The sequence below is a fragment of the Nipponia nippon genome, unplaced genomic scaffold (assembly GCF_047370975.1).
Source record: "Nipponia nippon isolate SJK-2023a ecotype South Korea unplaced genomic scaffold, ASM4737097v1 scaffold_1, whole genome shotgun sequence".
NCBI lineage: Eukaryota > Metazoa > Chordata > Aves > Pelecaniformes > Threskiornithidae > Nipponia > Nipponia nippon.
Window position 1 is genome coordinate 67,383,746 of NW_028262290.1, and position 27,716 is coordinate 67,411,461.

At 42.2% G+C, this 27,716-nt stretch overlaps 2 protein-coding genes across 3 annotated transcripts in view; both read right to left on the bottom strand.

Moving 5' to 3' along the window:
* Window positions 1-877: 877 nt before the first annotated feature.
* Window positions 878-17,450, bottom strand: CAVIN4 (caveolae associated protein 4). Its single transcript, XM_009471275.2, has 2 exons — window positions 16,685-17,450; window positions 878-2,879 (listed from the first exon to the last, which is right to left on the bottom strand). Exons 1-2 carry the CDS (start codon window positions 17,093-17,095, stop codon window positions 2,223-2,225), a joined length of 1,068 nt encoding a protein of 355 aa, XP_009469550.1. The 5' UTR covers window positions 17,096-17,450; the 3' UTR covers window positions 878-2,222.
* Window positions 17,451-17,648: 198 nt separating this feature from the next.
* The window catches only part of TMEFF1 (transmembrane protein with EGF like and two follistatin like domains 1), a 125,197-nt gene continuing 115,129 nt past the window's right edge, over window positions 17,649-27,716 (bottom strand). For both annotated transcript variants that reach the window (XM_087758665.1, XM_087758674.1), the window contains 3 exons: window positions 24,869-24,992; window positions 20,585-20,743; window positions 17,649-18,838 (listed from right to left, as the gene is read on the bottom strand). In XM_087758665.1, coding sequence (XP_087614791.1) covers window positions 18,754-18,838; window positions 20,585-20,743; window positions 24,869-24,992 — 368 coding nt within the window. In that variant the 3' untranslated portion in view covers window positions 17,649-18,753. The remainder of the gene's footprint in view (window positions 18,839-20,584; window positions 20,744-24,868; window positions 24,993-27,716) is intronic.

Genomic DNA, 27,716 nt, shown 5'->3' on the forward strand with positions numbered 1-27,716 from the left:
AATACTTTGCACACCTGAAGAGCTCACCACTTGCTATGAAAACAAATCATCCTCTGAACAATTGAAGTTAGAAGTAAACATTAAAAAAATACATATTTGATGGAGATTATATGTGGTGCTACGTGGTAAGCTTCATGGAAACTGCATGGCTTCCTTTCTTTGTCAAGTAAAATGAGAGAATGAAATGCCATATAAAGAAAACCTATAGGGAATTACGTTCTAGCACTTAGTGTTCTGCTGTATAAAAATGCAAAGAAATAGCTTCTTTGAACTTTGACTTTTTCATTTCAGTAACTAACCCCTGTTTGTCAGTTTAGGAAGATGTCAAATCTTGCAGAACAGAATGCAGGCCATATTACAGAAAACCCAGACAAATCATACAGTATTTCACTGAAGATGGCTACAGTTTTATATGGCACTGGAAGAAGAGACAGTCACCCGGTTCCAGAAGGGCCTTCCTATAACTAGTAAAAACCCAACCAACCAACCCCTCCAATCTAGCCTATAAGCAAAACCTTTTTTTCTTTTTGCATGTAATTACAGTACAGTGGAGATGTACCATTTACTGTTGAAAAAGGTCTTCCTCTCCCCCTCTCCTCCTCTTGCCCTCTCCTGCCCTGCCATTCAGTGGAGTTGCTGCTTCCAATCTGACAAGATTAATGTGATTTGAAATGTCACTGACATACTATAACATTGACCTTCCCCAACCAGTGTTCCCTAGTCGCTATTGCTAAAGCTGTTTCGCTTCAAACGTGAGGTACACCAGACTAAATGAAAGAACTGGCAGGCAGAATATTTGAAATCAAACGAATTATATTTAAATTATAGATGAACAATTAGCTGGGAGTCCTCAAACAATGTGTATAGATAACCAAGTTATGCTCTGCTCTTAAAATGAATCTGAGATATTAAATACAATCATACAGCTTTTGGCGATATTGTACAAGTTTCACACAGATAGTAAGGACTAACATTGCTTTCGATAAGTGCTTTGAAGGCAACTCCGTTTCAGAATGAAGCGAGCAATACAGTCCTGCACCCCATGTCAGCGTAGCGGTCGTGTTTACAAACACAGCTGATGTCAGGGCACTGGCTCCCGAGTGTTGCAAATAAACAGCATTCCATACTCCAAAGGGTGTCTGTCTCATAATCCCTGAGGCTGTGGCTGGTCGATAACGATGACGATAGGAAACAAAGAATTGGGTTATGGATTGGCCCTGTACTTCAGCGGCTTTGTAGAATAGATTTTAATTGCAGTGAAGCTCAGAAAAAGCAGAGAGAATGGAAAATGAAACAATTCCCTTGTCTGGTCAGTTATGTTCATGAGCCCTATGATCCTCTGGATAGAGAAACAATTCTTTAAAAGATCTCAAGGAAACGTCAGTCACAATATTCTAATTTTTTTTCTCTGTTTATCCAGAACCCATGCATTAATCTTTTTCCTCTTTTACTGCTTCATACCCTTGCCTTTCTCACAATTGCATCTTTCCAAAACATGAATACGACACCTCATTCTCTTTTCCTCCTGCTATTCCATATTTAATGTGTCTTCTGCTTTTTTATTCTTACTCCATAAGTGCAGAAGATGCATTGCTTACGTACATCAAGCCTTCCTCTTCCAGAACTCTGGAAATACTTTTCAGTCATTTCAGGAGCTTCTCTTTTCCGCTGAGAAGAAACGCAGTTTACTCAAAAACCTATCATTCCTGCCACGTTTTGTCACACCCTGGATAAAGCAGGAATTCCCTCCTCCTGCTGGATCAGTGAGGGCCCCTAAACAAAACGATTTGTATAGCTAAATGGACATTTTCCATAGTTCTGCCTCTTGCTAATATGAAGTAATAGCTTCGTTATTGTTTTCTGATTAGAGGAGCTGGTATAAGGTAATGGAAATAATTTTTATAGTGTTGCACATAAAACTAAAGAGAGGGATTAGGCTGTAAAGTGACTGCTAAATCAGTCTTGAAAATACAGCAAATTTCCACCTCCCTTTGACACGCGCGTCCCATTAGGGTTGATGATAGCTGTCGGCACGCTGCAAGACGGAGGGGGAGCCCCTTCATTCGGTTTGCATGGCTTGGCTTTTGTCAGGAAGACAACACTACAGACACCCGTGTAAATGGTAGAACACCACCTCACACATTTTTCTAAAGCTGAGTGAATACAGACTGCGTTATCTCTTGTTCAGTAAGGGTAGGGTGGCGTGTTTGCTGATTGATTCCCTATGCCGATTGCTTTAAGTCTAGCAAAGGGACATCGTCACCTCCTCCTCCTTCTTTTCCTTCCTGCTTAAGAACAACTTCTGGGACTGTCACTCCTTTTTCAGCTGACTGGGAAGCACCTTTTGTTGCACTATTCTTGTCTTTCTTTACCTTAGTGATCACTTCTGTGTAAGAGATTTCTTCGGTGAAGGGCTCTGCCGCTGGGAGCTCAGAGGCGATGTGCACACCGGCTTCCTGGATCCCCTCCTCACCTTCGGCTCCTGTTCGTTCTTTATTTTTTTTATGGATCTTGAACGTCTCCTTCGTTGGGGCAGCTTGTGCAATGGTTTTCTTGATCCTTATCCCAGATTGTTTCAGTCTCTCTCCTGATTGCCTGATCCTCTCTCTCCTCTCAGGGGTCACTATTCTAGTTCGAAGCCTGTTTACCTTCTTCCCAAAATTTTGTCTCGTCTTTTGGATATTTTCCCTTGAAAATGCCTTTTTGATATCATCTATGCGCCTCATGCCTGATTTCTTGAACTGGGTTGCTTTGCTTTCTTCAATATAATATTCTTCATCCGAAGACAGATCATCAGGTGGGAAGAAATCATCCTCTAGAGTTTCACCTGCTGTCCTCTCTTTGATGACAGAGAGAGATGAAGGACACTCAGTTTCCTCCTGTGAATGAAAGCACAGAGTCATCTTCTAGCAAGTGTGTTTTAGAAGGATGGGAATTCAAGCATTTTGTTTATTGGCTTGTAGTTAACGAATGTGAACTGGAAAACAAAGTAAGGTAGGCTTGTACCATCGTATGTGATCTCTACAGAATACAAACAGCAGAAGAAACCTTTGCCAACTACTGTAAAGTCAGCGTGCCTGATTAAAGATTTCTTTTCAGTGTAGTTCTACCTGAAACTAAGGAATGCCATGATCCTATGTGTACTGGCCCCTAATGGTTTTCAGAGCAGATTTGTCTAGTTAATTTTTTTTTTTTTTAAGCGGATCTGCTTCTCAGAGATGGGACCTAGATCCATTATTCCTCACCAAGAAAAGCAGACATCCGGTAGGAAAAAGTCTCTTGTGCTTGTGTCATCTGTACACTCTCCAAACGAGTGCCTCAATGATGCCAGTAGCTTCAGTCCTCTACTGTCGCCAAGACAACTGCACATTTTTGACCAATTGGAACTTAGCAAACATTTCCGTTGCTGCCCAGAAAGGGGATGAACCCCAACATATTAACTTATATGTGCGGGCTCCACGAGGGGACAAAGCCACTAAAGGAAGGAGATGTTATTCGCTAAAGCCAATTCCATACAATTCACCCAGCACCTGCACCGTTGCTGAGATGAACTTGACTTGTTCTATCTGGAAAAATATGAATGGCCCAGAGTAAGCACCTCTGTCTCCTGTGGTGAGTTTGGTGACCTGTACGAGCATGTGGTATTAGATACTTATATTATACATATGATACATATTAGCTGCATGCTTGGCAGTGGTGACTATCCTAGATATCTTAGCACTAGGAATGTATGTAGCCCCTCCAAAGAAAGACTACTAGAGGCTCAAAACTGGAAGACAAACAGAAGACTTTCAAAAGCTGTCCACAGTAAACAATTTACCAAGAATCGCTTAGTGGTTAAGGATGTGCAAAAAAAAGGAAGAAAGCTTGTGGTAACGGAAGATTCGGTAGTACGATTTATCTGAACAGGGAGAATCTTCTAAGAGTTGATCCCCTGATCAGAAGCCTGCTGTCTGCATGGACCTTCTAAATTTGTGGCTCGGTGTCGGTGAGTCGTAGCGTCATAGAATCATAGAATCATTTAGATTAGAAAAGACCTTTAAGATCATCAAGTCCAACCGTTAACCTAGCACTGCCACTTCTGTCTAGAAGTACTAGTATATGCGGAGTAGAAAACTCATAACTTGTAGCAGGTGTATGAGGTGGACAACACCAGCCCCTTCTTCCCTACTAGCTGTTTATGTGCTCTTCCCCCAAGAGGAGCAGCCCTTTAGGATGCAGACAGGTACAGCAGCTACATAAAACTTCCGTAAGTTGTTTCCCATTAGTAGTAACTACTCCAGCGGATTTCTGAGGCATGACAGTGTCTGGGCTCTATCCTTAGTAGTATTGCCTTAATGGAGAAAATAGGAGACATATTAGAAGTTGTGAACCCGTGAAGAATGGGTCAGTCTTACTGAATATTTTGCTGTGAACTGATTTCTGGCCAAAAAGACGTCTGTCATTTTTCACAGTGACTCATTAGTAGCAAGTCTTGTTTAGCGTTATTTTGCAGAGTACTAGCAACGTGTAAAATAAAATACATTAGGCTCTTTGGCAGATAAAGCCCACTTAAGAGTCTGTCATCATGCTTTGGCTTCATTAAAAACCTTCTAGTAAAATAGTTGCTAATGCTTAGAAAAAATAGGGACGAGTTATGTTGCCTTGATTACACCAGAATGTTATTCAACTCCTCCGTCAAAATCAGCAGGAACAAAACTACAATGCTTTGCTAATAATCATCTTCATTAACATGTGCAAATTAACATTAATTACATAAAGACTTCTATATATAAACATAGTCCCTTCTTTTCTGAAAATGAACTAAAACACAGCTGGAAAATAATTCCTCAAAGTTTGTAAATTATAGCCCACTCCTTCAGCAGAAATGGTAACAAAAATGCTTCCAGAACGACTGTTCTGGAATGTCAATGCATACAGAAATGAAGACAATACGGTGAATAGGGTATGCTGTTCATATGAAGATTACTTTTTAAAGAGAGAAGGCAGAGAGACTATTTTCTCTGCAATATTTAAGCCGTCTTCCTTTGGAAGAAGAACAAATTTTTCTGTACTTTTTGTCAATTGTTTGCTGATTTTTTTTTTTATTTAGCTTTATTACTTAAAGAAGAGAGCGCTTTAACTTTCACACACGTGTTAGAATTAAGACTTATGAACGATAACGTGTGAGATGAAGGCCTTGTAGACAAGACAGGGAAATGTAGACAAGACAGGGAAATGTAGACAAGACACAGAAACTAGAGCTGCAGGTCCTGAGGAACGTTTTTCATTCTGCTACAGACTCCGAGAATGATCTTCGCCAAATCTGAGTTTCTCTTTTTCCTTGGTTTCTGCACATATCTTGACGAATCAAATCGAACAAGGCTAAAACTTAGTGTGAGTTTCCATCTCCTCTCAAGATTTCTGGATGGAAGATGTTACCAAAGTGGAAAGCGTTAGTGAAACCGGCCAGCACGTGAGGGGGGTTTCATAACAAAAATACAGTGATTTAGGCTCAGTAGGAGAGCTTTCTCATCTGCTTCCTTTCTCTCTCCTGCCCCTCCCATTTCTTCTTATCACTAGATATCCTTGGGGTAGAGAGAAGGTAGGAGGAGCTCATCCTTCCTAAAGCAGGAACGAGAACTTTTAGCACCAGGTGGGAAATTGATGGGATCAAAGCATATAGCTACCAGCTCATTTAGAGACTCGCTAAAAGTAAAACCAAAACACCTGCTGATTTCAGTTGCGCAGCACAAAGCCCTAAACTGGGTGACAGCTTTCTTCTTGGCTTGAAAGCAGATGGGACTGGAAATAGCAGGGCTGAGCAGCCCAATCCTAGAGGACGGTGAGAAGGAGGTGAGCAACTGATGATGCTACTTGCAAGCTTTTAGTTAAAATTCTACTTAAGCATTTTGCTGGGAAGGACTCGTATCTGCCACCACCACCTCATGGGCGGTAAGGGAGGACCTTCAAGCTAAATTTGTAAGTGCTCAAATCAAATGAAGAGAGGAGATTATTTCACAGGAAAAGATGACACCAAACAGTCAGGTATTTTTAATCTGATTTCTTGAGGAAAGAGGAGTGCGGTCATATGGTCGGTCTGTTGGTTAATACAAAGGACATGTACTCTGCTTGCTCCGTCTACTGGCAAAAAAACAAGGACATGCACGTGCCAGAACCAGAAACCAAGAAACAAATCTGTGGAAGCTGATCATTCCCCTTTGCTTTCATCACTCCTCCCAGATGGAGCACCCGGAGAGAGCGTGCCCTGCAGAGGGTGCTCACACTGGTCCTGATAGGCTCAGTGGCCATCATCTGAAAAGTCAGTCCACCACTCAACAAACTAAAAATAGACCTGAACCTTTCAAAATAAAACAATTTTTTTCCTTCTCCTCCAAGAAAAAAGTTGGGAAATCGGTCATGTAAGTGGATGATTTGGAAGTTGTCTTGGTTTTGTACAGGTGTAGCATATACGCTCACATTACGCAGCTCCCACCTTCGCACCCTTACACGGCCTCTCCACCAATTTTACACCATTTGGGAAGGGAGCTGAGCGAGCTCAGACACGAAGAAACAAGCTCTCTGCTGAGGAGCCCGCTGTGTTGTGAGTCATTCCATCTGTCCTCCCAGCTGACGTCTGTCCTGAGCAAACACGCCAGCGGCTCAGGTACCTTGCTTGCAGAGCTGGACCCGACGCTTTCGGCAGGTGACGGGGGTGCTGAGAAGAGGCGGGGGGTGTTATGAAGGGGTGTAGGAGGGGAGAAAGGAGTCAGCTGAGGCGTTGCATTGTTGAAACTGGAAATGTTTTGGAAGAGTGCCTGTATGCGGAAGGAAACGAGGTCTGGAAGGAGAAAGGCTTCAGGTTCCGTGGTAGCAGAGGAAGGACTGAAGGCATTGACTGCAGTGATGAGGGGAAGCCTGGCGCCCTTTGCAGTTCAGTCAGGCAGGGAGAGAAATACGGAGGCCACAAAGCTGTAAGGTTTGTTAGATCCACTGCTTAAGAAGCAGCTTTACCAAACAAAACTTAAAGGTATAACACTGTAACACAACGATCGTACAATTCAGGAGTGGCTGGTGGTGCCCCTGGCAGAGTAAGTTTGCTAAGAAAGCATTTTAAACCTGCACTTCAGCTTCTCCTAGTTTTTGAGTATTTAACTCAAATAGACGAAGGCCAGCACGGCATTGATTTGAACGGATGGCTCCAGGGACAGCGAATATTGAAACCCAGATATTTCTGACACTGGGTTCCCAAGAAAGTCGGACTCCATCATCGCCATTTTTACCCTCTGCTCCCATTACAATTTAATTCACAATTAGAAAATTTTCGAGGGAAGGCAGTCTGTGTCCTTCACACACTCCTTTCGCTCTGCAAACTTCCCATCGGCTGCCAAAACTCTGGCTGCTCTGCACCCGCACGAGAGGGCACTGACCAGTTTGCAGGCACCGCTGCTGTCTCCCGATCTCAAGGAAGGGATCGCAGCAGTAGCATTTTTCTCCCAGAGGATATAACAAGGCATTTATGAAAGAAATCTAATGCACCTGCTCCTTAAACTACGCAAAGCGCGAGGTGCTGACTTCTTCACCTCGCAGAAACCTTAAAAACAGTAGGTAAATAATATCTTAAATGCGGCAATGCCCCTAATCAATGTTATGAGGCTCTCGAGGTGGCGATGCTCAGGTAATTGAAAACTGCGGGGGAAAAGAGACTGTCTCAAAATGTGCCTACTTGATAACCTGCCTGCAAAGTCAGGCGCTTCTCGTCCCCGGGCAAGGAAAGAAGGGAAATGGCCGAGCAAACTGTTTAGCGACGTCTCAGGTATTTTGCCGCAGTTGTGTCCTGGCTCTAATAGCACCGTTCTCTGTTACTGCTGAACTCCGGAGCAAATAAGGCCAAGGGGCTCCTGGAAGAGGAACGTCATGCCTTCAGCGAGGTCAGTGAGGCCATGCAAAGGAAAAAGGGTTATTAAAAAAATTCCTGCACAAACTTGTTAGCCAAGTCTCTGCTCTTTATCACTGTAAGCGCAGGCGGGATCAATAACTAACAGCAGCAGTAGCTTTCATTTAGAGAAGGCGCGTTGCTAATTTAGAGTCCACTGGATTTGCTAGACGAAGCAGTGACATAGTGTCACTGTACAACAATACTCAGGTTTTACGTACATTAACACTTTTAATGATTATTCCAGTAATAATTTTATTATAATGTCATTTTAAAAATAAAAAATAATGGTATATAAGGTCATTTTAATGGGTGTGGCCGGTTCAGGTGCTTTACTCCCCTTGGTCCTTTCATGGTTTTTTGCACACCAATTCTGGGTTTGTATTTCAAAGCGCAGACTGGGCTTCTAGAGTCGGCAAGGAGAAAAAAATAAAGTACATTGTCTTATGTGTAAATATATGCTAGAAACACTATAAATCAGTTTCGCATTCTCTTTTCAAATAGCTTCAAAATGTAATTCTAACAAGCTTTAATAAAGGCAACTGTTATCAGCTCTTAACTAGTATCTAATTTCAATTAAAACTTTATCAGAACAAAATCTTTTAAAATACAAAAAAGAACAGAGAAATACAGAATGACCAAATAAATTTTATACATATATAAAGTCATATATTTCATATATATATAATTACTTTTTTTATATATATATTTTTTTTCTCCCGGAGGATATAACAAGGCATTTATGAAAGAAATCCAATGCACCTGCTCCTTAAACTACGCAAAGCGCGAGGTGCTGACTTCTTCACCTCGCAGAAACCTTAAAAGCAGTAGGTAAATAATCTTAAATGTGGCAATGCCCCTAATCAATGTTATGAGGCTCTCGAGCTGGCGATGCTCAGGTAATTGAAAACTGCGGGGAAAAAGAGACTGTATATATATATAGAGAGAGAGAGACTATATATAAAGAGACTATATATATGTATGTATATAAATCAAGACTCAAAATGCTCCTAAAGGAACTGCTCCCAGGAAAAGCAGGGAGGAGAAACAACTGAAACTCCCTGACTTGGAGCCATTGTGTTGCACAGGGAAAAGGTCACGGCAAACGATCGTTCAGCCCTGGGACGTGTGACAGGGAAGGTGCAGGTGATGATTAACACGGGCACAGATGGGACTGGTGACCACCCGACGATTCCGAAGCAGAGCACGAAGCCGCAAAGCGGTCGAAGGCCACCCAGAGCCCGGGCTGGTGCTGCCGCCGTGTCTATGACAACTGGCGATGCAGGTGACCGGCAGCGTACGGGCAGGGAACGGCGTCGCCACGATGTTTAAAAAAAATCCGAGAAATTTGCATGTTAAATGAATGATTTATTATTCCAACCGGCAGCCAAGGTAAATCCCTAAAACATCTCCCTGAAATTGTTCTCTGAATCAATACGAAACCGCTGATGAATAACCAATTACAAATCATTCAGTCCTTTTACTCATATTCTAACAGTTAAGGGTGACGCTTTATAAATCTCAAGCGATCCTTTCATTTTTTTCTGCAAATATGCCATTTCAAAATCTCTGCCATCAGGCCAAAAAGCTGCTCAGATGAGAGAAAAATAGGATTATTTTAAAAGGGCACCTAAGGGATTTTGTCAAGGAAAGTAGATAGATAGAAAATAAACACTTCAGCACGTAAGACACTATGGCCAAGTGCTGTTGCTTGTATTTCGAATGATTTTTACATGATGAAAAAGCAGCCTGGCCAGAACAGTCAACCCCCCTCAGTTCTCTTTTGTGAAGCCTCGTACACATCCCTTTTCTTTAAATTCTGACAGAAATTCATTAATTTAACCGGGAACATACAATGACGATAAAGAAACCCAGCTCATTCTCCCATTATCTGACTGCGGCAAGCTACAGACAAGGAGCAAGCGTTGCCCAGTTCTACCACAGCACTCGGAGAAGCCCTTGGCTCCAGGCCGCCACATGCCGCAGAAAAAAAGGACCGCTGCAGCTCCAGGGGAACCTTACAGCTTCACACGGACTTTGCTTTGCTACCGTCTTAGGGAGCTCGCCTAGGGAATAGTTCTGCAGGTCAGTCAGCAGGTTTGCAATCAAACTGGTGAAATGTCTCACTTCCAATTTATCTGTAGGTACCAGCCCTTTGTGAGTGGTGGAGAAAAAGTGATCACAAGGTGTGATAAGACAAAAAAAATATGTTTGATAATGTTTGGATTCATTCGTTCATCACCAGGTGCCTGCTCCTGCAAGCCAGCTAGGGCAGGGAAGTGCTCTCAAGTGCAATGGAAGCTCAACCATTCATCAGGAGCTGCTGAACTCCTCGGCCCAAGCAACCATGTCTCCATATGAACCTGCTTCTGGACAGTCTTTCAACTCAATGGAGAGAACAGGTACTTATGAAGTAGAAACTGCATCCAGAAGTAGATGTCTACAACAGGTCAGGTTTCCATACGTTTCTCTTCGCTTGTTTGAAGGGAGTCTACAGGCCAAATGTACAAATGTCTGAGTTACTGATGTCTAATGCCTGGCAAGATGGATGCTGTCCCAAATTCTGAACTTGCTGTTAATGACTTCACATATCCCTCCCATCTGTGCCTGCGCTGTTCTGATGAACTTTATTCCTGTGCTAAAGGAATAACTGCAAGATTCAGCTACCGTCAGTAGTGCTGAGAATAGAAAGCCCAACTGCATCTCCCCAGAGTCGAGTTCATTCCTGAATCTGGGCCCCAGCATGAAGGGCATTACTGAAGATATGTGTGTGCCCACAGCGGCCAGCCACAGCTCCGGTCGCTTGGTCACTCCAGGCAGCCTCTAGGACCGTGGGGAAGAGGCACGACACAAAAGGCTCATGATGTAGCCATGCTCTTCTGCCAGCTTGCAGGCCAACCACAAGGCAAGCCCCGAAAAACCGCATCCAGTGCAAATGTGAATTAAGCTCAGTTGTTTCCACCACTCAATGTTAATCAAAGGAACAGGTCTGGGGACTCCAGTTACACCAGATCAATTGGTGTAGCATGAAGTTTATAATCTGCTGTGAACAGTCCTGTGAAATACGCAACCTATTTCATTATAGGAACACAAAAATGGCCCAACAGCTGCTTCTTAATTTTTTTTTTTTTTATTATTTCCCTTTCTCCTCTTTCCTTGAGAACGCGTCCCTAGAAATACAGTTTTTCTTCAGCTGTTTGAAAGTGGTGGTTTTTTTCTAAAAATCTCGGGTAATTTATGACCTTCTTGGCTGCCTCCAGTACTTCAGTGCTGGCTCTGCCACTCCGCCAGGGGCTGGCTGCACAGCACGGGGCCAGCTCAGTGCTTTGAGCTGAAGGATCGGGCTTGACACCGCAAACAAAGGACTTCTGCTACACTCTCTGACACAACCGTTGCGTTTATTCTCTGTAATCTCAGCGACGGCAATTACCTGTCCCAGCTGTAAAAACAGTTATAAGGTTTATGCCACAAGACTCCAACAAAGGCCCTGTGTCATTGAGCTGCTGAGGCCTCTGTGTCCGAGGCCAGTGCTCTGCTGTCACAGGTAGTCAACCTAGGCCATCTTTTTTTCATTAGGTTTTCAGACTCCACTTTAATAGCAATTTAGGTTTTCCTCTCTCCCCACGGGTTCTAGCAGAAGGCTTTGTGCAGACCCTCATGTCGCCAGGACTAAGAATCCGTTTCTGGTTTCTGATCTGAGTTAACTCATGGACAGCTTACACCCATCTCATCTTTTTGACTGTATGGACTCCTCATCCGTGCCCCAATGTATGTATAAATGACAGCCACAACATCCCTTAGCCTCTTTTCTTGCTGGACTAAACCAAGCTAGGACCTCCTGGTCTCCTCTCATTTACCAGGGCTTCCCATTGCTCTGATCGGCCTGGTAGCTGTTTTCCAAACTTGTTCAGAGCTGTATGTGGTGGTCCAGGTGGGCTCTGACGTGTTTTGGACAAGTGTAACTGGCAGTCTCTCTAGCATTTCTGGAAATATCTTGCCTGAAGCATTTCGTGCCCACCTACAGCTTTAAGAGCCACATCATCAAGTGGGCTGTCGGTCATCTTGTGAGCAATTAACACACCATTTTCTGTCCTTTCCAAACCACGGGGCCTCAGAAGACAAACTTAACAACAAGGGCTTCTGCTAAGTATAGGGATCGGCACTGTGTACACTTAGATTAGCATTACTCCAGCTCTAAAGATGATTTGGTTTCTTGTCTCTATTTCTTTCTCTGGACTGACAGCTCCTCATTTTGAGCGTATTTTATTAGTATCCACACATTTTTCTGCGTCAAGATCTTTAATGAAAATATTAAGCAGTTGACAAAGACAGTCTTAGAAGCAAAACGTTTTAGAAACCCATCACAAGCCTCACTTCCCATTTCAACACAATCCACTGTCACCTCTTGTTTTTCCAGATTATTTGTGATGAGGTAAGATATCAGGTACATAAATATGAGAGAGGGTAAGACCTCTCATGTTTCTGTGAAGCAGAAAAATTATCAAATATGAGTTACCTAGCACAATCTGCTCTTGGTGAGCTATTTAACTCCGTGGTACTAATGATTCTGTTCTGCAGAGCCCCTTCTGAGCCTGCCATTCTTATGCTCGAATGATATCAGATGAATGGCAATGGTTCAGAGTTTTTCCTTTGTCTTTTTTTAAACAGAAGCCTTATATTTGCTGCCTTTCATGTCACCATTACTCTCACAGGTTTTTCTCAGAATAGCTGTAATTAAAACTCCATGCCGATGGACGGCGAGTTCGTGCACCAGGTCTTTCAGAGTCCATGTTTGCAACCTCGTCTCTTGAGCTTGTGACACCCTGACTTTTACTGCCACTTCAGATGGAATTGCTTCCACTTCAGATTTCCAGATTATTGTCCCCATCTCGATCTCACCGTTTTTACTGTCCAAGCCATTATGATATTGTTAAAGATTAACTTAGCTCACTTTACCCTAACAATACTACGGCATAGTGAAACAGGAGATCTCTGTCTCAGAGCAAAAAAACCCCGAAGCGAACGACAGTCTGCTTTCTTAAGGGCCTGTGAAGGACTGCTTAGTGTTGCCAAATTTAAGTGAAACTAGAGGAAAGGCGATTTCAGCAGGGGGAGATCACGACCACCAACTCGAAGACCACCCACTCAAGAAACCCACCAACCCAAAAGGCTGAGGAAGTAAAGGTCTCAAAAATCATAGCAGGCATGCGTAGTTATTTACATGGTAGACGAAGGATTTTAACCCATCGTTTAACAGAATCGATTAAATATATTAATATCTTGTGTATAAATAACTGTTAGTTTACACCAACAGCGTGCTGGTTTGTACCTTGCACCCCTATCTGCGCGTTTACGTAATAAAGGAAAATACCTTGACTCTGTGTGTAAACTGGGTGACGCACACCAAGTTTTTGGGACAGCAATTACGCTGCAGAAGGACAGTGGCCAGGAAAAGCCACTTATATTTTAATTTCTTTATGCATAATATGAGCAACATATGCAAGGATGCTTCTGCTAGCCTCTCCCCATGTGTGTGGTGGGGCAATCGCAGGGCAAACAAATTGGTTGTAACCTGTCTTTGTAGGCCAGTCAAGCCATAACCTTACTTGCTTTCTGACATACGCACTGTGACTGTCCGCTAATTTTAAACGTCAGACAGCAGAGAGTGAAACAGATGCATGCGTCCCTTCATAGGAAGTTGTTACTCATTTATGGTGCTTACATAAAATAATAATAGAAAAGAGCCCAGTAACTGTAACATGGACTTTCTGGTGCCCGTATGCTCACATTCAAAGAGGGACTTGCAGAACATGCAGAAAAGCAAACGAAACAAGTCCTTTCAGGATTTAAAAAAAAAAAAAAAAAATCCCCTTTGATTTCTGAATAATTTAGCCAGAATGAGTTAAATTTTCAGATGCTCTTTGACTGCAGAGACACGACAGCTCTCACAGCTGGTTATTCAGACTAACCTGAACAGAAGTGAACAGTGACCTGCACAACCTATAATGTACTTTGCATTCCCTACTATGCCCTTAGGCACATAGCACTCCAGGGCTGAAGACCTCACTAGAAACTCTGAAGTAACCTGGCATTTTTCATCATGCAATCAGCCTGGGGAGGAGAGCTGCCTGCTACCAAATCTTTTCCTCAACCACATGGCCTTTTAAAAATGAATGCTCTCAATTTCCCTAATCGTTATGCTCATGGATGATCACTTTGTCTCTTTTTAATGCGAGGATATTGCCAACTCTTTTCATCATGGCTGAGGTCTCTTGGGACAAACTCCTCCAGTCAATGATCCTTTTCAACCTGCCTGCTCCTTCTATCAATTATAAGATCAAACCTATCCACTTAGAAAATCTTGTGTTTCCCTTTTCCTCATATGCCGATGTTCCAGCAGAAGTTAAAACTAAAACCCGTGTGTGCTCACCCACGTAGGCATTCAACGCCGGCTACACACAGGTCATTGGCTCCATCACAATGTCCCAAATGGTTCATCAGGAAAAAATCTCACTACAGATGAGCTGTCACTCACAACCACCAAGTAAACAACTTGGTATTACCCATTTGTAAAATATAGTGAAGGGAATATGCTGATTCTGTAGCTATTAACAGAATCCCACTCGTCAGAGCCAAGCTTCAGTCATTCAGGTCTTGGCACTCCAGCAGTATGCCTACGCTGGTGTAAATCAACAGTGTGAAAATCATTGCACTTGTGTGACAGAGCCTTTCACAAGTGTACCTGTGCCTTAAAGCTTCAGCACGCTCTTGGCTACTTAGCATGTTCCAGGTTTTATGGAGCAATGCAGATAGCCTTCTCCAGAAAAGTGGTAAATGTCAGATCCTAGAGGATCGGCGTATCCACTCCTCTTCCGTGCATGAGGGAAAAGGTTTTTCAGTCTACCGTACAAAAGGCTGGCTGTTCTCGGCTACCATAGGAAGAGGAAGCTAGAAAGACAGCAATCAAAAATGCTGTTTCCCTTCCTGAAAAGTGCCACCTAAAAATTAAGCATAGGGAACAGGGTGCAGGCCATTCTTGTCCAGCAAAACCAGCAGAGGGTTCAGACACTCCTACTGAAGGTGATTCTTAGGGGAAGTACGCACCGTGAAAGCCACTTTTTGTACGAAATATCTGAAAATAGCAACAGCTGTTCTTTATAGCTGTGTGTAAATCAATTTCCACAATATTTTACTACAGTTTAACATAAATGACAACTCATGTCTTGCTAGGAGAAAAATTTACATTATGTAATGAATGCTGTTTTAAGAACAAACATTTTCAAAGTGTTGATTCTGCTGCAAACATTACAGTAAAGGCCCATCGATGAAATGGCATTATGCCATTAACCACGGGAGTCAGAGATATTTGTTACCTTTAGCTGGGAAATGACTTGCAAGGAAAAAGCAAAAGTGCCTGTTTTCCATCCCATTATGATGGTGCAGCTTGTAATAATTGTAATAATAGACCAAATTGTGCTAGGCTTTCACCTGAACATCCATAGTAAGTCATTCAGTCAGAAAATCTGGGAGGCACAGTTTGGCTGCATGTGGTACTAACATAACACTAAAGAGGTAACATTTCCTACCTTCAGCATTCATTTTTTTTTTTTTTAGGTATTTCTTCCCAGTAGTAGAAAATGAAGTCGTTAAGAATTTGTCAGCTGTATCAGTGGTGAATATACTCAGTGAAACACACAGCTCCATTCATCGCAAGTAATGTTATTTATGTACAAACAGATGCAAGAGCAGGGTGTAAGGCTGGGCAACGGGGGCGCATTACGTTACTCACGAGGGCTGGTATTTTCAAGAACGCCTAATGATGAATACGACTCATTCGAAAGAAGCTTTGGGGACTTACCGGTACGAAGGAGAAACTATGCTTCTGGCAAAAGATTAAATGCTTACTTTCTATTGACTTGGGGAACTGGGAAGTTTCAGCAAATGGCAGGATCAGGCCATTAAGCGGGTTTCACAGCACTCGCTAGCAAGTGACAGACCCCATGAACTGCCTGCACTGTCTACTTGTACGAATGCAGGTGAGACCATGCCATTTCATGAAACTTCTGTTCTAGCACAAGAACTTGTAAAAACAATGAACATCCTACAATGAGGTCAATGAACGAAAATGTATGATTTGCTTGCCCAGTGTGACTGGAAGAACAGTGCTGGGTTAAACCATTTCCAAAGTAGAGCATGTAAGGTACGATTTGCTGTCATGAAGGGTTTGTGGGTCCGAGCTTTAGTTTGTGCATATACTGCTATAGACTGGGACAACGAAAAAAGCCCCAATTTGTCTGTAGTACAAAAGCCTGGGTAATGCTGCAAGTTAAATCAACCGTATGCTTTGAAATTAATGTCAGAAAAGAGTCTGTGTCCCAGGGAGCCTGCAAACACTTTTGCTATTTGGACTTCTACCTAATACGGTGAAAAAAATAACAGGGATGAATGTCAGGCATGGTTTGTATGACAAGATTTACAGGGCCTGCCTCATATTACCTTTCGGAGAGGCAACAGATAGTCCTTGCCGATCTGCAGTTAATCTTACATGACTGGCTCAGAAACTACCACCACTAATAATAGACCGCGTGTGCTGCTGTCAGTAGGTTCATGCTGAAAGGCACTGAGGAGCACAACCCAATGTTACAGAAAGCATAAAATAACTCTCATGTTGGATAGACTGCGTCTTTTTGTTCATTAACCGATGCCTACCAGCGGCTACCAAGGAGGTGGCACAATGACAGCACTACAAGAAATTAGGCTCGTGGTTACCTGATAGATTACGACCCGGAATTTGTTTTTCCTCAGCATCTCCTCTTGTTTGGCTTCCACCTTCCGCACGCTGGTGCTCTGCCTCTCCACACGTGCCCGCACCTCCTTCACGGTGGAGCTGACTTTGCGAGTTTTCTCCAGTAACTTGTTCACCGTGTAGCCTGTGTTGCCGTGAGCCTGGGCAAGCTTTAAAATGTCAATCTGTATGGTCTTGATGGCATTTTCCATCTCCCTGTGCCTCTCCTCTATCCTTTTCTGGCTCGCCTGCACGCTGTCCACGATGTTGGCCACTTTGTCCAGGACCGTCACAATCGTGTAAGCTGCATCTTGTTCTTCTTCCTCCTCGGTGACGCTGGAGAGGCGATTTTGGTGGGTTTTGTCAGCCTCCGAGGTGATTTCACGGCGATCCATTTTGCCTGCCTTCAGCCGGGTCGGCGGGAGGCGAAGCTTCGGTGATCCTGCCAGAACGATTCTGGCGCTGCTGCAGGGAGCCAGGGCGACAGCTGGCTGCGGCGATGCTCGAAGTAGGGCGTGAAACACCGCTCCTGGAGCTTGGTCAAATACTTCTGACTACAAAATATCCACACATGATTGTTCGGATACTTTCAGCAACATGAAACCCCTAAAATTAGGAAGCAATGTCTGGAAAGGAACATACGTTTAAAGGGTCACGCTTCTGTACTGATGAAGTTATTAGTGTTAATCCAGGAAAGTTAAGTAACTTACTAATTAAGCAGGAAAGCAAACTTGCATATTTTTAATGATCTACTTTCGTTTTCATGTTACTGGAGTGCTCTCCTCCGAGGGAATTCAAAGAGCGGCCAGAAAAATTAACACGGTTGTTTTTTCCAGCAAAACAACTTCGGGTCTTCAGCTTGCTGCAATTACCACATGGGGTAACAAATAAACACACTAAACCAGAGGCAATATAGTGAAAACGTTGTATTGTGACATGCTTTTCCAGTTCAAAATGTTGAAAGCAGTTTTTTTTTTTTTTATTGAACAAATTATTAAATCCTACATGCAAAATTTTGAAAGCCTAAACTACATGTTAAAACAGCTGAACACATCCTATTCACACTTTATCTTGGGATCTTTCAAACGACAACTAACAGCCTATTAATAGAACTATGACCAGCAGACTAATTTGGATGGACTTCCTTTAGCTCTTGAAAATACTCTATACAAGAGCACTAGTAATTCATTCACTTTTATTTTTTTTATTTTAATCACAAACACTATACAATCTGTATTGTAGGTGTTAAAACATGTACTTTCTTTAAAAAAGTTTAAGAAGTATTAAAACGGCTTTAACAGTGATAAAGTAGGCTTTATTCCAATTATTTGTGTTCAATTATTCAACACCAATTTTTACAATACCTAAATCTACTAAGTCCTACTTCTTTTGGACCTGTGCCATCTGCTCTACCAGGTAACTTCCCAAATTATGAACTTTATAATTTTCCTCTTTAAAAATAAATTGATGGAATTATTTATGAAGATGGCAGCACTTAGACCCAGCCCACACATTTTATAAATATGTTACAACTACACACAGCACACAGCTTCACAGTTCATGCGATAGGCAGTGTCTAAAAAATCAGTTACTAACTTCCAAAAACATTTAAATATCTACGGTATTTAAACACAGTGTTTTCTAGTTTCTCATAAGAAAAGTAAGCTGTAAACATTTTTACCTTTAGTTCATGCCTTGTTTGCTAGGTAATGTGGACTTTTTTGTTGGTTTGTTGGGGTTTTTTTAATCTACAACCATTGGTGGAATAAATCTGTGTTCCCAAAAATATTACATTCCATGGATAAAGCACAAGTCTATTATATAACCATGTGATACAGATACAGAAAATGAACTACTGTATTCAAAAACATAAAAGTAAAGATACTAAAACAGTCCGTAGCTGTTAGAGTTGATGCTTTCAGAATACAGACCAACATTATTACACTAAAAATGTTCAAAAATAAGGCCTCTGAAATAAATATTTCCATTCTTTAAAAAAAGATATAATAAAAATGTACATCACATGGTCAATGCAGGTATAAAAATCACTAAGTTAAACCATTCTGGATGATGTATCTGAAGTAAAATGGCCTAGGTTTTGCTTCTGCCGACGTCCTCTATTGTTTTTGGGGCATTTTCTGTTAAAAAAAGAGAGAGAGAAAGAAAAAGGAGGGCTGATTTTATATATGCTGCATAAAATTAAGCCTAGCAATAGCACCTTGACTTAATTTTCCGTACTTAACAGCAGCAAGGAGTCTATGATCTGTGCTAACTGGGGGGATGCTCCTGTGTTTGGTACTGGACTGTCACCTGGGGATGTCCGTGGCACCCCAGATCACTCAGAAGGGAGCTCTGCTTGAACTTGAGACCGAAACCAGCAAGGCGCTACGTCCTTAAGCCTTGATCCAGCAAAACACGTACCACGGTGAATAGCTGCATTGGCTTTACTTTATACGTATTTCATACTCAAAATCCAGTGGAGGGTAAGACCGGATCAATCAACCTTTTGAAGTGCTTGACCTCCAGGCGCCCTGCTGATCGCGGCAGCCCCTGAGACAGAGCCCACCCAGGACTCTCTGTGGGGTGATGCAGGTGATCCCTTTCTTGGGGATGGACACACAACTAGAAAGGATTCACACACACAACAAGAAAGGATTCACAAAAGCCAGCAATTCTGAACGGGACGGCACTTACTCAGCCCCTCCGTCAACGGGCAATGCATGATGGAGCAGTCCTGCTGGGATGCAGCAAGACAGACTGTCCCTGAGAGACTGTGAGCTGGGGAACGGTCATTGGGAGGCTGAAAGAGGAGGGCTGCTGAACCACAGCCTTCCATGTCACTGCTTTGACCAGCAGGGAGTTGAGTAAAAAAGGGATGACATCAATTGCATGAGCCAAATAACTCTTTCACATGTGCAGCAGCTGTTAGATATGTGTACTTATACTTGCTATGTTGAACCTTACAAAAGAGATAGGGAAGGAGGCCTACGTTGTTTGTTCATAGGGGTGTCACTCCGCATCACCGAGTTTGGAAAGCCATGCACTAACCAGTAGCAGAAAGTTTTATGGCCCGGTGTAACTGGAGCTGAAAAAGTGAAGGACGAGTTGAGGAGGAAAAGGCAAAGTGTGGCATGGATGCCCAAGCATAGGACTTCAATGCCTCATGCACCTATAAGGTAACTAAGTCAGCCTTAATGTATCCCAGAGCCCCCAGTCCTCGTTGGGTTCAAGTCCCTGATGAGCAAACTGAATCCGTTGTCATCAAAAAGAATCCATGGTGCTCATCTCAGTTTTCATACAGAGTGAGAGTCTGAGACAACCCAGAAACTTGAACTCTGTGCTTGTGCATCTTTACATTTCATAAAATAGGTTCCCATGGAGAGTGCCTAATAATGGGACTAGCTGCACGTTCATGTTCAGAAAGCGTATATGGTGTGAGGGATACTTCTCGCTGTGTAACACCATTTACAGCTGTACTGCACGGAACAACATCTTGTCAACCTCTCTGGTTTCACCGGGCGGGAGCGGGGGATCATAGCTTCTATAAGATATCAGCAATGCTTGAATAACTCCAGCGAAGGTCTAACACAGTAGCTGACCTTTTGGATGTGTTTCAAGGCTGATCTGTTCTGCTGGGTATTTGGTCTGGGGATTCAGAGTGGTTACTGGCAGTTTGTCAACTTACTTGAACAAATGTGTGTTTTGTGACAAAAAAAAATGGCGTTAGGATGTTACATAATCCTTCCACTTCAGTCATTAGGTGGTTTTTACATGGGTATTTTAGGATATTATGTCAAAGAACATAAAATTTTGGGGGTCAAATATTTAAATACAGAAAAAGTATATCGATACAATGATTTTTCACTGTTTTTGTCTTTACTTACCTTGTTATGCACATGACAATTGCAACTATAATGGCAATCTGTACAGCTCCAATTATTGCTGCAATAAGGACATGCGTAAGCTTTTGTCTACTTGGGACAACATAAAGAATACTAAAGTCTGTCTTTTCACAGTGCTGTCCAGTATATCCTGATTCACACCTGAAAAAGAAAAGGAATATTTCATGGAATCTGTAATTTGACAACAGCCCAGTCATTTTGCAGGTGAAAGAAGGAGTCCAAGGTGACTCTAGCTGAGGAAGAGCTGGTGAGAAGGCGAAGGTGTGGTAATGCTTGGGTTGGGGAACGGTTTGAATTTCTGTGGCAAGAGAAGAGACAGAGCAGATATGCTCTGCTTTCCTGGATAAGGTTACTAGTGGCCCTCTGAAAACACACCAGCATGGTGAAGGCCCTGATTTGGCAAAAGAAATACATGGGGTCGCTATTAAATTGGGACGATAGGCAGGAAAAATAAAGCAACTAGGTGAAACAAGTAGACAAGGCTAAAAGAAGCACAAAGAGGCATGCTCATGAAACACAAAGTGTGTTCATTCAGCTGCAATGTCAATATGGGAGAGAAGTGACAAAGAGGAAGAGAAACCTTGAAAAATGGGGGAAAAGGAAGATCCCTTTTCAAGCTGCAGCCTACAGAAGTGGAATCGTGCAAGACGTATTGGACAAGACCAGCATCAAACCCCCTCCTGCCTTGTCACCAAACCAAAATTTGATGGAGGTCGGGCTAGAAAACCCAATGGCCCACAACTGTTCAAGTGAGAGTTCATGGAAGAATCCACAAAAATTGAGCAGGGGTGGGGGAGAAATGGCTGGAGACAGAAGAGAAGTGGCTGCTCTAAATGGTACCGTGCCTGAGTAAAGCAGCAGTGAGCTCAATGAGAAACTCAGCAGAGGCTGCTCCTGATCAGCGACACGCGTTCAGGGAATGCGAGATGTGCCAGTGGTGAAGGCAGCAGTGGAAACACGCTCTGGAGGAATTCATGTCACAAGGCAAGAGAGGCTGAAGCACAACAAGGAAAGGCAAGAGCTACCCAAGACACTGAGGTGGAGTCTGCAGAATCAAAGGCCACCACTTACATCCCTGAGCAAGTTCTTTGTACGGCTATCCTTTAAAACCGACTGATGTGAATGCATCTTTAAGGGCAACCGAATCATACAACTGGCCTCCAGCTCTATAGTAGAAAGCTGGAGAAGAATTACTCACAGGCAGGCAGAGAAATAATCCTTTTGAAAACTGCATCAGACAAGCCCGAGCGCAACACAGAATCAGTCTCATCTACCCAAAAGCTTTGTGCGAGGGTAGGAGTTAATTCTGTTTGGAGGAATGAAATAATTACTCCACAGACCTTCCTACAACTGCTAATGCAACTCCTAATCCGCCTTTGCATGCAGGGATAACGGCTGGGGTTTACATGTGCATAATCTTGTGACTACTTTCTCCAGCCATGAACTGCTGCGCAAGGAGTTTTGGTTCAGGCATGAAACAAGTTCCAGTAAGAGCAGAGTTGTTAAAGAAAAGCCACCACGTACTGTAAGTAAGCCCAGCAATGGCTAGGAAGGGAATCAAGAGAAACATGTGTTAGCATACAAGAAGCAAGAGGACGAGGAACACGGTAGGCATGCAAAAAGAAACAATAACAAAGAGGACTCCTTGCTAGTGAAGAGGACTGAATTCTTATTTGTAACTTTGCTTTTGTTTTCATTAAAGAAGGTAACAGTCCCAGTGTGATTAATGTGAGAATTGCTTTAAAGCAGAGGAGGCACAAGTAATTCAAAGATGTTTCCTCAGAAACACTGAAGCAACAGGAAATTATTTCTGAGAAATATTGAATGGAGATTCAGGAGTATTTGAATTCCTGCGAAGAAGTGCTTGTGTTAAGGACTATACTGGTGGTAGGATGAACCCTAATAGGCTACCTTAAACTAACAGAACAGATTTTAAAGCATTCTGCTGTGTTAATATATAGCAAGATAATACAGCATTAATATAATAGCAAGATAAATATAGGTCAGCGTGGATTTATCAAAATATGCTGATCAATCAATTAATTGAGCTAGCGTAAAGAAGTTTAGGTTTCTTTGCAAAGGGTTGGACTGTGCCTCCTTGATGCAGCCTGTCATAAGGACAGGGCAGAACTGCAGGGCACTGCACGAGGGGGGCAGCAGGAGATTGACCAGTTTAAAACTGTGCGAAGGCCGCTAAGCTAAATATTATGCCATTGACTACAACAAAACTTTCCTCCCACCCGCCCGCTGGCAGTCCTGGAGGGTTGCTGTACAATGAGCAAGGAGATTCATTGCCCCCAGTGAAAGCGAAAGTCAGAATTTGCTCTGCACTGGTATTTTCTGCAGTTTAGGCCATCCGATACCTCACATATATCACTACCAGGAAATGAGGCCCAACTTAAACAATGTATATGCTAGGCATGTATGAGAATGCAAAGCATTTGAAAATAACAATCTGCCCCTAGCATTCATCATTATATTTTCCTTGCTAGAGAAAGAGAGAATTTTTTTCTTTGGTAGAAGTACATGATTACTACAGCGGATTGCTGTCTGATAGAAATAATTTGTTTTCTTAATAACTCTGCTCCAGTAGGAAACACGCATAAAGTATGAGACCATCAGTATTTAAATAGCCAAGAAAAATCCAAAGGAGATCGGACGCTTAGGGTTAAGAACTGAGAGTGAGAAATTCTTGACTGGAACCACATGAGGTTTGTTTGTCCAGTGCTGAGATACTGTTCAGGCTGTTTAAATAAATAACTGAAGGCAGTAATAGTAAATGTAATTACAAAATAGAATTTAAAGGGACAGTACATTAATTAAATTCACCAAAACATTGCCTATCAGTAATTATTAGAGTAATAATAATCATTTAAATGATTGAATAGTAATTGAATCATAAATGAATAAATGCCTATATGATTAATGCCATCCAGAAAAAGATTCTGAGAAATAAAAAAACCAGTTCATTCAGCCAGGAATGTTTTCCTTGAAATACCTCTACTCTGAATATTTTGAGGACAAATCCATCAGAAATTGTGTTAAACACAGCTCTAGATCAAAAGAATACTGTAATCAAATGGTGCTGCCTAATGCCCATCAAGAGGACGTTGGGGATGCACCCAGTTTCCCAAGAGAAGCAAAGCCATGTTGAGCTCCTTAGATCTAGTCAAAGACAAGCGAAAAACAAGTAAGTCCTATTGGAAAGGTGAAAATAAACAAGAAAGGGTCTCGGATGGGAAAAGGAATAATATAAACTTTCAAATGCTTAAGTCGACAACCATACTGGCTCTGCCTTTTGGGCTTCCTGCTCCCTGGTCAGTCTGGAAATCCTTAAATCTTGCCAGTGGAAAAACCCCTACATATCCTTGATCGATAAAGATCAAGGGAGAAAATGTGATAGTATCTAATGGATTTACAGCTGAAGTTTCCAAAGCAAAGGAGAGCAAAGACTTATAGCATCTTCCACCACATTAATCTGAAAGTACAAGCCTGCAAGATAACAGTTCAGGAGTGAAACCTCCCAATAAGTAGGCCACTCCGTGTTATTAAGAAGTGGCCTTTTTCTATAAACAACTTTTAAAATTAATTTTATTTTTTTAAAGAAAACTAAGAGGCAGAATTTAGTTGGTGAAATGTAAAAAAATTTATCTGGGAGGTAAGGAAATAAAATGGAACATTCAGATTTCTTGGGAAACACTGAGCGGCTGAATACTGAGTGTACTGAGCTGCTAGATTATACCATAGACAAAAAATGTGGGCTAAACAGTATTTTGCAATTTTATACTTTCTAGATGAAGCCTATTATTGTGAAAAAGGGCAATAAATGTTAAAAATAAGATAGTGATACTCTAGAGAGAGTTTATGACAAGAGCAATAAAATATATAGATAGCATAAGAACAGACTGAGAGGTCAATGGCGAAAGAGCAGTCATACAGAGAAGCCATGCAAGGCAAAGGCAGATTTTTTGTGGATTTTTTTTTCCTCCAGATAGGATTTAGCATCTGCAAATAAGGAGACAACAGTGAGGCCACAGTCTTCAGAGGAATTCAGCTTCTGAACTACCTGGCTGACCAAGCCTCTCCTCTGAGCACTATCTCCCGCACGACTGGAGCAGCTGGGTGCTGCCCACAGCATAGGGATACGGCTCCTGTGTTGCTGCTTCGATAACTGCAAACTCATATGTGCTGCAATTATGTCTAGAGAGCATTTTGATTAAGCTTTACAGCAATTTCAAGCACATTTTGGAGGCATGCAGGACTTACCGGCAGGACGCCTTCTGAGTGGAATAAATGAATTCACATTTTCCATGTATACAGTAGCCATTGAAGCTTTCTGAGCAAGGTATGTGGTTTCCAATGTAAATGTCTTCTCTTTGATCACTGGCATCTTAAAAAGAAATATACATAAATAATTATATACGGCTGTATGATATTTATAAAAAATCTCAACCAAGAATAGCATACTCTTAAAAACTTGCAGTGATTAAAGGAATACAGAATAATAAAGCCAAGGCTTAAGGGTGAAGTTTCAGAGACACCTGCAGAGATTTGCCAGGATGTATTACACTGAAAAGTGATCCTCAGAGACATCTAAATATGCTTCTTATGTCAGGTTTCTCGAAAGGAGTAAAGTATTCATCACAGAAACAAGCCAACGCAGGAAGATCAGCACAAGTTTTGTCAGTGGCATTGGGGCAAAGAGCTAATACATAGATAGAGCGAGCTCTCTCCCATGTCTAAGCAGAGGAAAAAAACCTGAAGGGTTAGGAAGAAGCTAAACCACATTTTATGATTACTGGGTAGAAAACAACTCGATAAAGCCCTGATCTGACTGGTACCACTGGTCTTACAGCTGAAATGGACCACGCTACAATAGTAGTCTTCCTCAGAGAAACACTTTTATGGAAAGGGAACTTTCCATGAGCTTAAAATACCCGTTCCTTTGGGAAGTGTACTGGATCTGGCTGGGATGGAGTTAACTTTCTTCATAGCGGCCCGTATGGCGCTGTGTTTTAGATTTCTGGCTGAAACAGTGCTGATAACACACCAGTGTTTTGGCTGTTACTGAAGGGTGCTTCCATAGCACCAAGGCTTTCTCTGCTTCTCACTCTGCTTCCCCCTCAGTGAGTAGGCTGGCGGTGGGCAAAAGCCTGGGAGGAGACACAGCCAGGACAGCTGACCCCAGCTGACCAAAGGAGTACTCCCCACCAGACGACATCATGCTCAGCAATAAAAACTGGGGGTTTGGTCTTTCCAAGGCAGCCGTTGCTCAGAGGCTGTCTGGGCATCAGTCTGCTGGTGGGATGTTGTGAGTGAGGGTTTTCGCATCACTTGTTTTTCTTCTCTTTTTATTCCCTTCACTTCTTAAACTGCCTTTATGTTGACCAATGAGTTTTTCTCGTGTTTGCTCTTCTGATTCTCTCCCTCATCCTGCTAGGGGGATGGCTGGGTTGAGTGAGCAGCTGGTGGGCACTTCGTTGCTGGCCAGGTCAGCCCAGCACAGGAAGGCAGTCCCTTCTGCACCAACATCTTCTGTGCTTCTGTCATATTACTAAAACTATCTAAAGCTGCGTACATTTTCAAGCATTCTTTCCCCAAAATTGTTCTGTAAAAAAGTTCTAAATACAGAAGTTGGTATTTTATAACGACCTTCTCTAAAGAGCAGGGATCTAAAGATGTGAGCGTAATTGTGGAATTATGTTCATTTCCATGGCAATAGACCATAGCGTCACAAATACAAGATTGTAATGAACTGCAGGTGCAAAGCAAAAAGGGACTGTGAAGAAGAAATCTCTTATACAATTGCAGATATTTGAAATAACACCAGCAAGAAAGAGAATGTACTTATACAAGAAAAAAAAAAAAGGCATGCTGCTGTTTTTAAGTTTTTTCCTGAACATTTTCTGTAATGTTTTCTAATTTGTTCGAGGAGAAAAAAAAATCTAACTATTAGAGTTTTTAGATATAAGGAAGCCTGTTGGTTCAGGCTATGCTTCAAAGATACAGAAGACTTGATACAAGGGAAGAACATAGCCTAATACTGACAATATGTCCACCACTGCCCTGATGGAATAGACTGTCATGGCATGTCTAAGAGAAGAAAAGGGGGTATGGCTCATCCCAAAACTGTTGCCTCCCTCCTCCTCCAAGCACTTAATTACTGTCACATCTGGTCCCAATCAAAGGCTGATAATAAGCTACATGTAATTATATTAGTCTGTTCAGATAGCTGGTTTTAATGTATGTACTAATAGAGAATGTGAGGCCCAGTGAAAGATGCATCCCTTGAAAGGTGGCACGTAGCCACAGCCACCCAAGTCAGAGGGAAAACTTGTATGAAGGAAAGAGATGTTGTTAAATGCAGGAGGTGAGTCCTAGTGTAAAAGAGATATTTACCTACTTTTTGACGGGAATCCATTTTTAATCTGAGAGGCCTGCTAGACTGCTTCAGAGCTTCAAAGTGAAAGATTTAACTGGTGTAGGAGCCTTGAAAGTGATTGGATGTAAGAGTTCAGATACTTCACCAGAAGGAAGAGGCATGCACAAAAACTGAAGCCCTGATGCCCATCTTGGCACGATAAAACCAGCAGGCCAGCTGAATCTGGGAAGAGAGACCTTTCTGATGTAACTTTAGGTAGACACTTGCACTGCAGGAGAAGGAGACCATCGTGGTTCTAGAGACTGGAAGCTATTATACATTCAGAGAACAGGGTTTAACAAGAATAACTCACAGGAATTTAAAGAAAAAAGCAAACAGATAGAAGCGTGGAGTGTTCTTTTATCCTGGAAGAAAAAGTCATTCAAAATAGTTCACTTCACGCTGTCACTATCTAAAGAGACCTGACTACTGCATAAAAAAATTTCAAAACGATTTTTTTTGCATGAGGCATACTCCCTCTGTGCACATCATTTGCCGAACTTGAGACCGCACATGCTGTACACAATAATAATAATTATATACAATATTTTTTCACTGACTAGATTTCAAGGGCAATTTATATGCAATGAATAAAAGGCTGTAACTTCTTCTGAATAGGAAACAAAAGTGGTGTTTCATTACATCTCATAATAAGATGTATATTCCATTTGGTGCCTTTCATGCCTTCATAAT

What these genes read in the sequence shown, in the direction of transcription:
- CAVIN4 (XM_009471275.2), bottom strand. Translation starts at nt 17,095, where the DNA reads ATGGATCGCCGTGAAATCACCTCGGAGGCTGACAAAACCCACCAAAAT. An exon ending in TCCGGGTCGTAATCTATCAG is followed by an intron (nt 2,880 to 16,684) that starts GTAACCACGAGC and finishes TTTCATTCACAG; the next exon opens with GAGGAAACTGAGTGTCCTTC.